This window comes from Cariama cristata, unplaced genomic scaffold, assembly GCF_000690535.1.
Source record: "Cariama cristata isolate BGI_N322 unplaced genomic scaffold, ASM69053v1 scaffold18451, whole genome shotgun sequence".
NCBI classification, from domain to species: Eukaryota; Metazoa; Chordata; class Aves; order Cariamiformes; family Cariamidae; genus Cariama; species Cariama cristata.
In genome coordinates this window covers 312-17,862 of record NW_009598906.1, presented here as the reverse complement: position 1 = coordinate 17,862, position 17,551 = coordinate 312, and the positions used below count along the sequence as shown (strand labels likewise).

The window sequence follows — 17,551 nt, the reverse complement described above, 5'->3', positions numbered from 1 at the left end:
CTAGATATCAAACTATAAATCTGTTAGAATAAATATAATCATGTGAAGCAGCAAAAAATGAGTATGTCAACTAGTGAAACAGCTGCATATTAAATGACAAAAAGAGTCCAGTGGGCCTCTCTTTAGAGAAATGGCTTTATACTGCTTGAATTATTTGTAAATTTTTTCCTCCAAAACTTGGAAAGATACTGCAAAGTGGGAGGGAATGTCAGGGATTAACTTCAGAGACTATTAGAATCTTGTAGATGAAGAGATATTGAAAAGGTTAAGGCTTGACTTGTGCTCCTGAGTTTATCGGGCAAATCTGAAGTTCTCAAACTTTGTATCTATCAGTGCCAAACTGAAGGACTTAAGAATGTTGATACCAGGGGATTATCAAACCCATAGGATACAGCATCATTTACCAATGCTTGGGTTCAGGTGCACAACTGATTATTTATACCTCATCCACCTATCTCACAGCTCATATCTCTCCGCAGACTTCACACCAGAACTGCACCCGTGTGCAGACTTCAAAATGTAACAATCCTGAAAACTTATCAAGGCTTGACCAGATCATTCACTTGAACATACATGGCATCAGCCAGACAAATGAAATCTTTCTGTACTTTCATGCTCCAAGGAAGTACACCCAAGCTCTCAAAGTCCCTTTATTCAGAAATACAGAAAAGGCAGAGAAATTGTACCTTCCGGTAAGTGTCGAACAGGTTTGTTTTGCACAGACTGTGGTCGAGACAGCACCTCCATAGAAAATGCTTAAATCCTTTATTATGTCTGTACCTTCTTCAAAAAGGACTCTCATCCCAGCATTGGTTATTGGGAGAGCATTTTCCCGTCTTGGTGCTTGTCGAAATGCAGAGACGTACTCCCCCTGAGCAAGATCAGACAGAAGTGCAGACATGTAAGTATCTGAAAGTAGAACTTGTTATTGTACTATGTGAAGCAAAAGACTAAAAAATGAAGAGCACAAATTCAACTTCCTGAGCATTCAAGACCATAAACTTCCTTCTTTTGACCTTTCAGTAGCTTTACCATCTTTGATTTTCTACCAGCCCATACCCAATCCTCCATCATCTACACAGTTCAGATGGCCTAGATTTTTTCATGGTAGGTAGCTGGAAGACAGGGATCTTGTGGAGTGGAGTTGCATTTATAACAAGCTTAAAAGCTTAGAGGCTTCAAAGTATTGCAAAACTTCAGTACCCAGATAACATGACCCACAATTCTCTTATAAGATCCCCTATCCACTCTTGCAAACACAATACCAGTTAAAGATGTTCAGCAACATTTATGGAAGCATCATGTGCATGTCCAATCTTCTCTCATTTTAAGAAAAATCCTCAAGAGGTGACAATGCCTTAACTGCTTGATGCCAACCATATCACAGGTGAGCAGCCTGCCTTGGTGGAGACTATGGCAGCTTGTCCAAGACCCCTTTCTGTAGGGGGTCTAAACAAGTGCTACTGCCCTCATCATTTTAGGGTAAACTTTTGTCTGAATATCACTCTCTACATATCACCAGCTACCTGCTGAGTTGTGTTTTTTGGCTGAAACTAGGAGATACTATGGCACTAACAGGATCAAATGTAAGGAATTCAGAAAGTGAGCAGTTAATAAGTGTTACTTTAAACATAGGGATTATGACCCCTCCCGCTCTTTATTTAATAGTCTTTAACTCTGCATAAAGCAAATCGAAACAAACTAGTAACTTACCTTCCTAGAATGGGGAATATGGACAGAGACTAAGATCTCTTCTGGTGCAATGGTATTGTTATCAATTCCATCTGCAAAAATATCACTCAAAGGAATCTGTCGCTTTCTTCCTAAAAAAAAATAAATCCCAAATCCAGAAACTTCTGTACAATTGTGCAATTAACATACATCAATTATATTTTAATTGGCAAGAAATACCTGCAGCTTTCCCGAGTAAATAGTAACTGCAGAGTTTACATAACAAGTTATCAGTTATTTACTCTATAAATACAAATGACTGCTCCATCTTCTGTAGTATCATAACGCCAGAGTCCTAAGAAAGTGTCGGGAGATCAATCCCCATTGATCAATTCTTGCAGCATTGATCAATCCCCCATCAATCCTCCTTTCTGATACTGCCACGATGACCCCAACCCCACTCCTGTCAATCTGTTCCAAATCTCTGCAGCTGCTGTCATCACTACTTTTCCTTCTAAAACATAAAGAATGAGGGAGAAAACTGAATGGAATAGAACTGCTGCAAAAGTAAAAAAAAAAAAAAAAAATTGGGGTTCAATTTTGTTCTGAGATTCTGAACACTTCTAGGAGTCCAGAAGGGAATAAATGCTATTGACTTTTCCTTTCTTTTTTTGGTAGGTTATTCTAAAAGGTGATCATGTTTGTCATTCTATGATATATAATATTAAAGATGGAATTTTCAAAAGGGAAGAGGACAAACTTCTGCAGGGAATCTAAATCTGTAAGAGCCCTTTGAACTTCATCTATGCTACATCAGGTTTGCCAATATCACTACACAGTTAAGCTGGCAAGCCTTCTGGAAATATAATATTTTAACACATAGAATTGATTCTATTAATTAAACAAGATTCATTGGCTCAAGGACTTTTGTAGTTAGGACTGCAACTGTACCAGTAACACAACTGTCAAGTAGCATTGTCATTCTGCAAGAACACAGAGGCATTTATTTAAAAATGCATTGGACCCCTTAGGTAGTATACAACATTGTACAGATGGAAGTCCACAGTGATTCACTAGTGTGGAATTTAACCACCTGTGTTTGACAGATGAAGTCAGAGTGTATTTTTTACTAGTCTTCTGTGTCCTTTGTACCTTTCACACGCTACCTAAGGGGTCCAATGCATTTTTAAATAAATGATTTCTTATTACTAAACACTATTTATCTTGCAGTAGCCCTGACCTATCCCAAGACTTTCTACAACCAGATAATCTTCCGTGCCATTTTTAAAAGGTTCATATATTAAAATACTTCCCTCACATTCAAGGAACATGATATTTCAAGACTAGCTGCTTTACAGCAAGATTATTTTCTTCAACTTTTTCATGTTACATGTAATGATGACACTGGAACCTGTTCATCCTAGAATATAATTTTGCATTAAAATTTCATTCCTCAAATACAACTACTGTGACAGCAAAACTTTAGTAAAGGAATTTTATTTTGCTGAAGTCTGAATCTGAAAAATAACACTGTTAAGTAAGAATAGGAGCAATGTCACTTCTGGATTTTTGCCTTTGCAATTCCATCCAGAGTACACTTGGTTTACATACACAAAGATTGTTGTCCAATCCCACCTGTGAGCCTGCCAGGATTTAGGAAGGTGCATTTTCTCTTACTCCGTGATCTAAGATAAATTCTAAGAACTAATAGTGCTTCTGCAACCTCCTTTTCTTGAACAATCCTATTTTCCTATGTTTCAATGACTACCGTTTGATAAAGAAATGTTAAAAACCTGTGATCTAAAACTCCCTCCCAGCAGTAAAGTTCTGACAGGTTAGCAGAAAGAGATATCAATCAGTGATCCTATTCATCACTCAAATAAGGAGGCACACCATTAGGATTGTTAAGTAAGAAGATGCAAATGTTTGTACTTTCACTTGTCAGAACAACATTCTGACTGGTATTTTTCCTCTCAATGCCGACCTATGCAGGAGGAATTCATGGAAATCACACAGCACAACTTTTTGTGCACCTGCTCCAAGAAATCCTGGCTCAGAAGCAACGCTTTAAAGAACACATATTTCAGGGTGTTGAGTACTACATGGTCTGAAATGGCAACATGCACTATGGATTAAGGGCAAAAAGGACATAAGCCATCTAGAAGGGAGACCATACAGTTCCAGGCCACCAGACAGCTCATGTTTACCAATAATTTTATCAACCTTCCAATGGTAAGGTAATGCACAAGAAAAGGAGCAGGTAGAGCGGAGTATATATACAGTGATGGACGGAAACTGAGGAAATGGGCATGGAAAAAGGTGCTGGACTAGCGGCTCCTGTATCAGAAGTACCTGTAAGGAACAAGAAGCCAGAGTTCTTCTCAGGGCCAAATTGTGATTTTAAACCAGGGCAAAGCCTTAGTTTCAGAAAAAAAAACTTCCAGGAAGGTGTTATACAGCTACTCAGATTGTGAGGTTTTATGAGTGCTTATAGTAATTCACTGCCCACAGAAGCACATGTGATCTCTTTGGTCTGAATGCTTACCCTTGACATGAGAATCTTTGACACGCTCTTCGTTTGCAGATGTGTTCTTGTATGAGAGTGGGAAAAGGGTTCCTTAACAAATGCTCCCCTGTTGTTATTTCCTCTCTCCCCATACAATAGGATCCTGTACCTCTGGCAATACCACAGGCTACCTCCTCTTACCTCTTGAAACCAGACTGAGCATGCAGTTGCTGGCTGCCAGAATAGGATTCAAGTCTGAGGTTGATTTTCTACTTATGATGTTTCCACCTAATGACTTGGGGGAAAAAAAAAAAAAAAAAAAAGACATTTATGTCACCTTTCTCCATCACCTTCACATTTTCACGTTAACTGACAATACAAACACAGACTATACATAAACATACATATTGAAAGCTCAAAAAAGATGTTTTGATAGAAAATTCACTGCTAAAAGAATTAAAAATGCAAGTTGTACATGTGATCAAGAGCAAATTCACATTTCTTAGAATTTGTTACAATTGTTATTGCAAGTAACAACATACAGCAACATTTCTTATCTGTTCTCCACCCAGAGTTCTTAATTGCTGCAAGACAGCACAGAAAACTTTTGTCTTCTCTTCAGGGAACTCCGCGACTGCATTTGTCAAGATGTTTTTCACTAGAGAGAGGCTGCAGGCAGCTCCCAGAGTTAATCCTGTAACCAAAAGATTATGAAAGTGTAATGTGTGCCTTGCTTTATTACCCGGTTTTTAAACTATGTTCAGATTGTAAAGCTAGGACTGCTTATATGGAATACAGGTAAATGTAAGGACAGGGGCCTTTATGTATTAAAGGGACTGTGGCCTTTCATTTCAGGAGACTGAGGATAAAATTTCATGAAATGATGAAACTGAGCTAACAGCTCACCACTTCTACTAAAAGGGAAATCCCTTCTCTGCTTCCAGCTGCCCATTCCAACTGCCTCCCCTGCATTGGCTTTGACTGAGTAAATGTTTAGGTGATGTTTCACCCAAAGGTGAGTCAGCTTCAAAATGCTTTCAACAGGCTCTTCCTACTTTTAAACATCATTTTCATCATAATTTGATCTTACTTTGCGTAAGTACATTCTAGTTAATCTCCTAAGGTATGGGTAGGTAGCATTTGCAAAAAAACCCAAACAGTCCTAACACTGAATATAGTATACTTTTTCAGACTAGAAAGACAACCTATAACTACATGCATTTATTTGAGTAGTTATACTTCTTTTTTTAAGATTATACTTTAAAAAAATTTCAGTATTATAAAACGGTAAACAGCACCTTTCTATTCAAAACTATTAGCAGGCTTTATTTATGTAATGTATGAATGTTGTGAATGAATACTGGAGTTAAACCAAAAATATAAATCAAAAGATATATAATTTTTAAATGGCTTTTTATTCATCAAGTAAAGCAATACTGAATTTTGTGTATTTAAAACAAAAATTTAATCAAAACATGTTTTGCATTTAAATCCGATTAAAGAGAGGAGATACTATTTCTGGCTGGCAAACCAAACTGCCTATCTCTCATTTCAAAACTAGTAAGTCCCACCTTCTCATAACTAGGTTTTATTTATAGATTTAAAAAAGCAGTAAACATTCTCCTCGCTTCTTTTCAATTCCCAACTACTTTTCAGCTAAGAACAAACTAGTCATTGGCTAGAACTGGATGACTGATCTGTAATGAAAAAGATATTCTAAATGCAACGACTGAACTGTCAAATACAGTTTACCACTTCAAAAAGTGGCTTCAGGCATACAGCAAGTAATTTTCATCAGATATAGGGTTTGACTTTCCTTAAAAATTTGGCAGTAAACTTGCACAACATAATTTATATTTAAGTAATTTAGGCTATTGTAGTAAGTTTAAATCTATTTCTAGTTCTTCTAATTTCAATAGAATTTATTTAAAAACTAAAACCTAGTCTAACTTTAACTAAAAAAAAAAAATCTCTGTGCTTATCTTAAATATACAAATTGATGTACAAAATCGCTGATCTACAATAATTAATGCTGTTAGGGTTAAGAACAAGATTAGTTAATGCATATTAGCTATGCTAGTTTAATCACGGCCTTTTTCCTAATGCAGACAAGCATGCAGTATAGCTAACCCTCTCTGTGGTTCTGTATGGGTCTCTCTGCTATACAGCATAGCATGGTACAGAAATCACAAAGTAAACACTGCATGACTTAGCACCAGAACCTGTATAACCCCTGCACCACGATGACTAATGGGGCCCAAGGTAAGTACTGCACTGTGTCACGAAGACAAAACTGTATCATGCACTGGGACGGTGGCCACAGACTCCTTGACCTGGGAAAGAACCAAGCATGCTTAGGAATGAGTTGCACAGCACTTCACACCTTCAGCACTATAGAATGGAGCAGCATCCCTTACTGCAGAGGTATCTCCTATGTCTGAAAAAAGTGAAGTCTACTGACCGTCATCCGTGCATTTCACCACATTCAGATCTGGGATCCTTGCAGGAGCAATAACAACTGGATGGAACACGCCTCTAAATTTCATCTCAGGTCCTACCAGATAAGAATAGACTTAGACAAAAGACATTTTCCATAATGACAACTCCAACATAGTGGAGAGTAAGCTTAGGGATGAAAATGCAAGAAGAATGATAAAAATGTAGCCCCACTCCTCCCATGCACACTGGAACTATGGCAACAGGAGCCATTCTGATTGTATACATACCCACACTAGTGTTCCCAACCACAACAGGTGCTTTGGGGTGGGCAGCTTTCAGATCCAGTAATTCATCTAAGCTTACAGGAGAGATCCATGTCATTCGCTCCCCATGAAAAAACAGAGTTCTTTTTGGTTGATTTTCAGCCATTCTCTGATAGGGAATTATGGCACATTTAAATATTTAGACATACAAACAGGTGCAAGGTCTAACAGACACTAGACTGGAAGTCAAAAGAAGTTCTTAAACAACAGCAGTTCTAATTAATCCTTCAAAATTGGACAGAAATGGGACTGTTACGCTGGCTCTTTGCACAGTGGTGAATTTCTAGACTGCACAGGTGAAATGTCTTCAATTAATTCTAATGGGTTAATAAACAAGATTGATAATAAATAGCCCCCAAGCAAAAAAAAGTAGGAATAGATCCTGCAATTGCTGAAATTATTAGGAAAGTGATTAAAAAATACTTAGGGAGGTGTTTGCACAATTATCTTGCTTGGAGGTCACCAATGACACTGGCAGCAGCATCCCTTTCTAGATTAAGCATGCATGTCCATGTCTCTGTCTGTTACAGTACTGTTCACCAATCACTTGGAAATAGTTTGTGAACTACTGGTGGTACAAATACACGGTCAAGGACTCCTGTCCCACAGTTATCAACTTTTCTCCGTAAGCAGCCAGCTAGTTACAGAGAATTTGGCTTTGAATCTATAGATTGACAATAATGTAAAGCAAACAGTTTCAGTTTTTCTAGGGCAAATCACAGAATCACAGAATGGTTGAGGTTGGAAGGGACCTCTGGAGATCATCTAGTCCAACCCTCCTGCCAAAGCAGGTTCACCTACAGCAAGTTGCACAGGGAGGTTTTGAATATCTCCAGAGGAGGAGACTCCACAGCCTCTCTGGGCAGCCTGTGCGAGTGCTCTGCCAACTTCAAAGTACAGAAGTTCTGCCTCATGTTCAGACGGAACGTCCTGTCCTTCAGTTTGTGCCCGTTGCCCCTTGACCTGTTACTGGGCACCACCGAAAAGCGTCTGGCCTCATCCTCTTGACACTCACCCTTAAGGTATTTATAAGCATTGATGAGGTCCCCTCTCAGCCTTCTCTTCCCCAGCTGGACAGACCCAGCTCTCTCAGCCTTTCCTCATAAGGGAGGTGTTCCAGTCCCCTCATCACCTTTGTGGCCCTCCGCTGGACTCTCTCCAGTAGTTCCTTGTCTTTTTTGAACTGGGGAGCCCAGAACTGGACACAGCGCTCTAGATGTGGCCTCACAAGGGCAGAGCGGAGGGCAGGAAAACCTCCCTCAACCTGCTGGCCACGTTCTTCCTGATGCACCCCAAGATACCATTTGCCTTCTTGGCCACGAGGGCATATGGCTGGCTCATGAGCATCTTGTTGTCCACCAGGACTCCCAGGTCCTTCTCCGCTGGGCTGCTCTCCAGCAGGTCAATCCCCAGCCTGTACTGATGCATGGGGTTATTCCCCTCTAGGTGCAGGGCCCTACACTTGCCCTTGTTGGACTTCATCAGGTTCTTCTCTGCCCAACTCTCCAGCCTGTCCAGGTCTCGCCGAATGGCAGCGCAGCCTTCTGGTGTATCAGCCCCTTCTTCCAGTTTTGTATCATCAGCAAACTTGCTGAGGGTACACTCTGTCATCTGTTGAGCTCTAGAGTCACACTGCTGTCAATAATTAAGGATGCCTGACACTTTCCATTCCAGTGCCCTAATTTAGCTGCTTATATCTTTGTCATACTTTAATTACTGGGGCTAAACACTCCCCGGTCTGGGTAGCTACCCAAGGCTAACATTTTCACAGAAAAGACCAACAAAACTATTAAGCCACAAAATGGGGAAAATGCATTGTTTTGCCAATGTTATAACGTGTTTGCCACTCAGTTTGCTGAGAAGCACCTGTATCTTCAGGTGCTGCACTGAAAACCCAGTTTAGGTTACTACTTTGTCTTCTCACCTAATACCTAACTCTGCAACTTCATTTTTCCAATATGATTATTTTTTGTATGTGAATACTCAGTAACCTCGTTGGAACAAAAAAAAAAGGTATATAATTTTGGATTTATATTAAAATGGTAAGACTGTTTTTCTGATGATTACTGCTAAGCAAGACTTCAGAATGAATTCTGAACTATGGACTAATAAGGAAAAGACAGTGCTAAAAAAATAGTTTATAAGCAGCAAAATTTACCATTAGTTCTGGAGGAAATATAAGCTCCTGGGTGGGATCTAAGGGCTGGAATTCATCTGTTGAAAATAGTCTGGTAGAAACCTTAAAAAGAAAGAAAACAAGTAAAGACTGAGAATTTTCTCTTGCCATTAATTCCAACGCCTCCCCCCCCCCAAAAAAAAAGCAAGCCCAAAAACAAACTATGAGAAGTTTCAGTCCCACTGAAGTCAGTAGAAAATTAGTGATTCCATTATTGTTTGGATATGGTGCTAAATTACCATGCATCATTTGGAGCTGCTGAGGTGAAGGAAATGTTCATAACAGTTTCTCAAAGTTCACTGCTAACACAAATGACAGTGTGGAGACAAGCAACTGAAAGACTAAGTACAGGCTTTCTGCAGTCCTACTATAAGAAAGTAGCTGGTTTCACGCCAACCTACAGTACTCAAAAAACAAGCAGATCATATATTACTGAAAGAAAATTGAGATCAAACTCAAATATTTGTATGGATAAGAGGTATAAAATTACAATCCTAACTGATTTTTAAGAGTGTATCAGTTCTTCAGACTCAAGTCAGCAGTTAGATTCCTAAGAGATCAGTGGTTACATTCAGATCATCACTGATCATTGATTTAAGATAGTTTCACGTATGCTTTGATTTCTTGCACAATATGATGATTACTGTATGAGTAGAGCTGAGACTATTAATATTCCTGAATTTGAAGAACTGCTCAAATCTTAGCTCTGGAGATCCAAACTACCTTACACCAACTAGCTGCCACATCATAACCTCCTCATACCAATAAACACAACGAATCCTTAATTTTTAGAAATATCTCAAAATTTCTTGTGAGAAATAATAAAATATCTTATTTTACAAATAATATTATGTAAGGTTAATAAGGTGGAGGATAAAAATGGCAGAGTATACTGCATTTACTTCAATTACAAGAAAAAAGCCATGCAATATTCTTTCTGAAAGTTTTATATTTAAATAGGATAGGTAAAATACTTAAAAACCTACCTTTTCTTCCTTTTCAAACAAATCACCTTCCTGATCCAAGTAACACTTTCCATTTGCTTTCCTTTGACAACAAATGGATTCCTAAAGTAGGAATATTCCATTAGTGAAATATGGCCCAGAATGGCAATGAGTTAAATCCTGCTTAAGCTGATAGGTGTCTCTTTATATTTCAATAAAGTTCTAGATGAAATTTAATAATAAGCTAAATTGGAAGGATTATGTGTTAAAGAAGTGATATTCAAAAATAACTTAAAATCATTGGATGTTGAAGCCCTTAATACAAAATAATCCGTACTATGCGAAATTCAATTGACCTTGTGAGAGAGCACACATAGATGGTCTGTATTATTTCTTTTACCCACTGTTCACCTTCCCATCTCTTTCACTGTAGGATTCTGACATGTTGCATTACATGATAAATTACTAAGACCATCGACCCAAATTCTACTTTTATTTATGTCAGTACTGGCCCACAGTAAAACACATGGAGTTACTTCAGATTACTCTTCCTAATCCAGATTAGACACCAAGTTAATTTGTGTTAATCAATTTTTGTACTGGGTTAGGCCACTATACACCTTACTCAGACATACATCTCTTAACAGAGGAAAGAGATGATCTTGATGAAAATCTCAATGGTTGTATACATATACATACTAATGGGCACAATCCAGTATTCCTATCATCACTACTTCTTACCTTACAGAAGGTTTTACAGGCATCTAGGATCGGCCTATATCCAGTACAGCGGCACAAGTTCCCTGAATAAACCAGTAAGAAAAAGCTTTGTTCTAAAGCATGTGGCTTTAAAATGTCATGTCTTTATATGAGGTTTGTGTATTTGAAGCTTGAGGAGAAGTGTTAGCTCTCCGAAAGACAGAAAAGATCAGTGTCACAAGACTTAGGACCCTGCAGCTCCCGTGGAAAAAGGTTATTATTTCAAGGGAAGTATGAAATACTCGAGAGCTGCACTAGAAGGAATGTTGACTACGGCTCAGTATGCAGGAGAATAAGAGATTGTACAATATTCTTCACTCACTCAAAATGTTTTTCTCCTTCCCCCTGACTTATTTCTAATAGTGAAGGTGGTTAGCATTACACCTCTATCTAAGTTCACCTCATAGTAACGTGAAATGCCTTTGGCCTGACTGTGAGTAGAGCACAACAGATGACAGAAGGCTATTTTACCTGCAATAAATGCTCACGCTTTCCCTTAGTGAAGATGGTCTGCATCTCTCTACCTTATTTGACTGTTTTATGCCTACCGCAAAGGGGCTCTCCTGTGAGCCTTATGACATTCTCAACTTCAGATGTTACAGGATCTCAGAGACGTTCAGATGTAGCTACTTCTCCAATATGTCAACATTTTTGCACACCTGATTTAAAGCACTTCAAAAGACACATATGGGGATGTTTTGAACACCTGTCCCTGAAACAATCCACAGCTCCATGCCTCATTTTCCAGAAGAGAATGACAAGGAATACAAGGTCTGTATCCAGTAGCTGGGAAGCTTGTAGAGAGTACATAAATACATGCACACGTCTACTCACACAGACATGCACTCACACCCACACAGTATCTGAAGAAAACGGTTCAAGGACATACCTACAAATTAAAAAGTGGCAATATTTACCAGCCAGAGCTGCAATCATCTGCTCTGAAGTTGGTTCTGGGTGGTTTCTTAGCAAAGTGTACATGGACATCACCATTCCAGGGGTACAGAAACCACACTGGGAGCCATGACACTTGGCAAGCCTTTCCTGAAACGAAACACCACAAATAGCACCCCTTCCAGTGTACTTCACCATTCCAATGAACTCTCTTTTAAATGGGAGACACCATACCAAATGTTGTCTTCATAGTAAAGCAGACTTTTAAAGTAAAACAATTTAAGCAATCTCAGATAAGAATAATTATTTTGGGTGCGATGTCCAGGCACATCTTACTAAGGGAGTTAATTAACCATCAGTGGACTTCTGTCTTTTTTGCATTCATACTGAAAGATCAGCTAAAGGGGCAAGGGGCATCGTCCAAGATGTGCCATTAGCCCAAGTGGAGCAGAAGCCTGATCCAACAATTCTTACATACCAACTATTTGATCAGGCTGTCAGTATCAAAGTAAGATATCTCATCAGCCTTGATCAACCAACCATCAGAAACTTGTGTTGTCTTCTCTTATCATTTAGCAGGGAGAATCACCATCATATGAAATTCCCATGCCCTAAATGCACTGCCACTCAAGCCAGCCCATACAAAGGAAGAAATCAGTAATCCTCTTACACAGCAATACTGTAGTCTCACCTGAACTGGATGAACCCTGTTTTTTGTACTTCCAACACCTTCCACTGTGGTCACTGCTGCACCATGCAAGGAGCAAATGGGAAGCAAACATGCATTTGCTGAATAATGTCTTTGGAACATAAAGGAGAATAAAAAACATGAATATTATTTTATTATAATAAAGATGCATGAATATTATTTTGTGGTCAATCAATACATAATTTATACTTACAAAGCAGTCATTATGATAATTTGGAAGGAGAAGAGAATAAGCTTTATAGGAGGGATCAATTACTAGCTGTCTCTTGTGCCCAGTACAAAACCCGTATCTATGAGGACACTTCTGTAGAATTTATAACTTCCTTAATACTTCAGTCTTTTCTAATTGCCCTCTTGCCTCTCCTGCCTGCAAGGAACATGTCAAGTGTGTTTTGGAGGAGGAAGATGGGGAAGGGAGGGTTGGTACAGTTGTTTGAAGGAAGTGAAGCATTACTGCTGCAAATTTATAATCAAATTTGTGACCCAAAGGAAATTCTGATGTAAAGTAAATAGCATTCTAAATGGGAACAACATACCAAAATGAAATTTCTTCAAAGCTTTTCATCATTAGCAATAAAATGTTTTGTTCTACTATAGTTTAAATGTTTCTTTTCAAGTGTCATTTTGAATGTTTTAATTTCGACTCTTAGAATAACTTTAAACATTTTCATTTGCATTGCATTCCAACGTAATGCAGCTGTCAAAAGGAACAACTGGAACATCTTGACTTTTTCCCCACCTAAAAAATATTCAATCGACAATCATATGTTACCATTTAACAATCTGACTGAAGATTTCTCAATTTAAAAGTAATTTATTTTCGCTTTTAGCTTAATGAATGTCTGGTTTTAAGTTTCAAAGTCCTTCTTTGTGTGGGTGAGGTGGAGGGAGGGAGTCCAGTATTAAAGGGCTGGTAAGACTCAAACTTCTGCCTGCCCTATCTTCCCATCAGTCATATGACAGAGCTGCAGGTAGGAGCCATGTTCCAGTAGTCAATACAAAGGGTGCTAAAATGTATGCCTCCTAAAGAGAAAATTTGTTGCAGGAGCTGTCAGCATATACAAGCAAATTAAGCATTTGAGCATGACATTTCAGCAAATTTACAACAGAGTTGAATCAACAGGGGTTTTTTACAACATTCTCTTTTGGATTATAATCACCCTCCCTTTGGACTCTTTTCCTATTAAGTACAGATTTCACAACTTTGTTTTTACAGTTTCATATCTGGAAACGGTATCTACAGTCATAAAATTCTGTGTGGTTTTCAAAATTTTTTGTTAAGGATACCGTATCTTCTTCAAAGTTGGCTCATAACTTGATATCATCACCGTGCAGGCACCACAGCCACCTCCTCCACAGCCATACTTAGTTCCTGTAAGATGGACTGAAAATGCTGTCATTAAGGAAAAAAAAATTATCAGGTTTCCTTTTGGTCTTTATTCCGCTCAAAAGCTTGAGGTCACCTTTTTTCCTGAACTGGTAAGGAACATAGAATTGGTTTGGTAGTACAGCATAGGTATCAGACTCCTTTCTATGTTGGATTAAAATTTTCAGTGAAAGTAAGACTGAAGCTAAGGTATGACATGACCAAAATCCTGTTCTCAAGAAAACAGAAAACTTGATTCTGACTTCTTTTGGAAGAAGAGTAAGTTGGGACAGAAAGAGGAAGTGAAAAATAGTTTTCCAAGTGAAAATATGAAAGGAAGAAATGTGTAACGGGTAAAATAGCTATATATCTGAAGTTTCAATGAAACACTAAAACCAATATCCCATTTTTTCCCAGAAGGCCTATTTATAGTCAGGATACTAACCTTGCATCTAATCTGAAAAGTCACACTTATGAGAGAAGTGCTCGTTTCTATGAATCTGGAACAGTGACCAATCTGAAGCTGTGAATCGACAAACAGCTAATTTAATGTTCTACAGCCACTAAAAGGAAGATGCCGTACTCCTCATTTCTTCCTTCTCTTCTGTTCTTCCTCTTCTGAACATTATCTTCGTCAAAACCCAAGACATTTTGCACCAAGTCTTTTCTCATCAGTCCCTTCCATGAACTGACTAATGACAAGCTGACTAATTAGTGAATGAGTCCCTAATCCAGCTGAAAGCCTTTCTTCCTAGGTTAGTTCTCTGCTGGCCTAATGAGTGTCATTAGTACACAGAGAGGTCTGAGAAACTCCACACCTGGCACAAGGTGCAGGAAGAGGTGCTCCTGCCTACCAGGAGCCAGGAATGACGGATGGGAAACAGGCCTTCTTCTTTTCACACCACATCACCAAAAGAAAAAAAAAGTTTGTCAATATGAGGGTTAGCATTCTTCACTTGCAGTAAAGCTTTGAGATGCACATATTGCTTTAAGGTCTTATCTAACTAAGCTCTACCACTTTTTCCCCTGTAAAGTGCTTTACAGAGCCCTTTCACAGACATCCTAACCTGTCAGATAAAGCAAATGCATTTTACGATACAGATTCTTCCCTTCTTGCACTTCTATTTACTTGTTAATTTACAATTGGCCTTCCAGTTATTCATAGTGGTCTAACGTGCCAATTCCTATGGCATTTAGCCTCAGAAAAAGATGACAGGATGCTTAGAGAGGTATCATACTGTACCTTGCAATTATAAAACACACTACTGGAAGATGCTAAAGTTCCTCATGCTCACTCAGGCAATCATTTCACATTATAAAGAGTTTGGCAGCATCACCAGAAGATATTCCTGTCCTATATTTTTGTTCCCTGACATTAATTTTTATCTCTTTATCAAAGTTCGCTGTCCCACAGCTATGTTAACTCAACTATATGTGGAGGCTTGTTGTGAAAAGGATCAGTTCCTCTGTCTGGCTAACAAAGTGGTCTCAGACAGTCGGGTAGGTGCATCTCAGGGAATAGCACACCATCATACAGACCTAGAGCAACAGAGGGCAGGAATACTAGAAGCTGACATTTAAACCGTACGGTGAAACCAACTGGCTCCTGAAAAAAAGTTAATCTTATCCTCATCTTATAAGCAGGGTACAATGATACAGAAAGGTTACATGATTTTTCAAGGTGTCAGAACAAGTCAGTGCAGAATTACATTATCTCACTCCCCTATGCACTTTAACCAATGAAGTACAACTCTTGTGGTAGGGCTGGTACTGAGCTACTTGGTGGGAGTCGGTCTCTTCTCCCAAGTAACAAGTGGTAGGTCAAGATGAAATGGCCTCAAGTTGCGCCAGGGGAGGTTTAGATTGGATATTAGGATAAATGTCTTCACCGCAAGGGCTGTCAAGCATTGGAACAGGCTGCCCAGGGAAGCGGTTGAGTCACCATCCCTCGACATATTTAAGACATGAAGACATGGTACTTATGTACATGATTTAGTGGTGGACTTGGTAGCGTTATGTTAACAGTCGGACCAGACGATCTTAAGGGTCTTTTCCAACCTAAATGATTCTATGATTCTGCTTTTTATAGTCCGATGGAGTCTGAAGTTGTTCAAATTACTGAAAATAATTTCATAAGCACTATAACTACAGCAACCTATTTTGCTCCAGACTCCTCCTTATGACTGATCACTAACAAACATGTTTCGACTTAAGTTTTTCTTTTGAGACAAATACAAAAACTCTTTCCTGCGTGAATTCTACAGTATAGAGTACATCACTTGCCCTGTGGGGGTATGTTTCATGAGACAGTCTAGGAAGCTGCAAAAAGAAGAGATTCTGCTCTTCCCCACATTTGCTCCCTGCTCCTGGCTGTGAGTCCTTACATGTGTTCAGAATATTATGGAATAGCTTCACGAACACTGGGAATAAGCCTCTCTTTTAAAAACACAGTTGTTTGTATTTACTTACTATTTATGTGGTTTTTGAGTTTAGAAATCTGTTTGGAGTTCTTATGATAAGAAAACATAGATTACCTCAAAATTCCAGCAGACTTGGCATCTCATCACAAGATATCCCCTTTCCTGGGAGAGAAACTTTTACAAAACCTGGAGACTCCTATTCTGTGAAGCTTTAAGTATACTGGCCAAAAGGTTCTTAAGTTTCTTTATGGAGGGAGAGGAGAGGAACACAGATACACACACACACACACACACATCATGCCTGATTATATAACTTTGTTTAGGAAACTGGGCTAAAAATATAGCAGCTTGCTGAAGAGTATTTGGCTTAAGAAAGACACATCATTTAATATGGTGGGTTTATCTTAAGGGAGTCACAACTTCCTTAACCTGGTAAATCACCTTTTAATTATAGTTTATGAGAATTTTGCTGACTCAAAAGAGTGACTTAAGGGAACAGACAAGAAAAGGATACGTCTCTTTCGTAGATAAGACAACAGCATTTGTTCAGGATCAGCATTTTTCTCTATTATCTGCAGTAAGAAATGAAAACCAAGGTTTAACTAAGAAACCAAAGTTTTTCAAAATTCAGGGCACAGGCTACATTCCCACAAAGCCAGAGAGGAATCCTTCTCTGGTTCTCTCTCATAGAGCTAGACTAATTGCCAAAGACCACAGGAGAGTTTGGGCTCCTTCTGGAAATCCCACCTGACAGATATGTTTCCAGGAAAGAAGTGCCAGGGCACCTTGCAACAACTAAACTGCTGCTCAGCAAAAGGTCACACTGAGGGAATTTACCTTCAATCACATTAGAAATAAAAATGCAGCAGGACTTTGCTACAATAGAGGTAGCAGAGCATAAAGAATTAATGATTTGCAGATTTTAGAGTCTCCCTGGCACTTTAACCTACTGGGATGAACACTAGAGAAAGCCTGTAAGGCTATCTTTTTTTTTGTTTTCTTCTAGCTTTATTTATATAAACTTTCACTTGCCATAACAGACTAACAGCAAAGAGTAACAGAAATGCCTACATTCTTGATCGATTACAGTATTTATTACTCCATTGCTTAGAATCAGGTAGTTCCTTCCAGTTGCATTGAATAAACAACCAGTTTATTTTTTCTCCTGCAACATTATCTTTATGTTGGACAATAGTCAATATTTTCACACTTTAAGTCTTGCTGACTTTCTGTTGTGCCTCTGAAAATCTTACACCATCTCATACCTCTTCTCTGATATCATCAAAGATGAGAAGCTAGGCACGTACAAATGAAAAACTAGCTTGCTTACCAGCCAAATTTGAT

The 17,551-nt window shown here is 38.7% G+C and overlaps 1 protein-coding gene across 1 annotated transcript in view; it reads right to left on the bottom strand.

Moving 5' to 3' along the window:
• AOX1 (aldehyde oxidase 1) overlaps positions 1-16,773 on the bottom strand; it is a 40,403-nt gene extending 23,630 nt beyond the window's left edge. Inside the window, exons 1-13 of the mRNA XM_009709494.1 lie at positions 16,722-16,773; positions 13,709-13,805; positions 12,404-12,512; positions 11,736-11,862; positions 10,801-10,862; positions 10,102-10,182; positions 9,098-9,178; positions 6,904-7,048; positions 6,639-6,731; positions 4,720-4,871; positions 4,379-4,472; positions 1,714-1,823; positions 687-871 (exon numbers count right to left, since the gene is read on the bottom strand). Coding sequence (XP_009707796.1) covers positions 687-871; positions 1,714-1,823; positions 4,379-4,472; positions 4,720-4,871; positions 6,639-6,731; positions 6,904-7,048; positions 9,098-9,178; positions 10,102-10,182; positions 10,801-10,862; positions 11,736-11,862; positions 12,404-12,512; positions 13,709-13,805; positions 16,722-16,749 — 1,364 coding nt within the window. The 5' untranslated portion in view covers positions 16,750-16,773. The remainder of the gene's footprint in view (positions 1-686; positions 872-1,713; positions 1,824-4,378; positions 4,473-4,719; positions 4,872-6,638; positions 6,732-6,903; positions 7,049-9,097; positions 9,179-10,101; positions 10,183-10,800; positions 10,863-11,735; positions 11,863-12,403; positions 12,513-13,708; positions 13,806-16,721) is intronic.
• Positions 16,774-17,551: the final 778 nt, after the last annotated feature.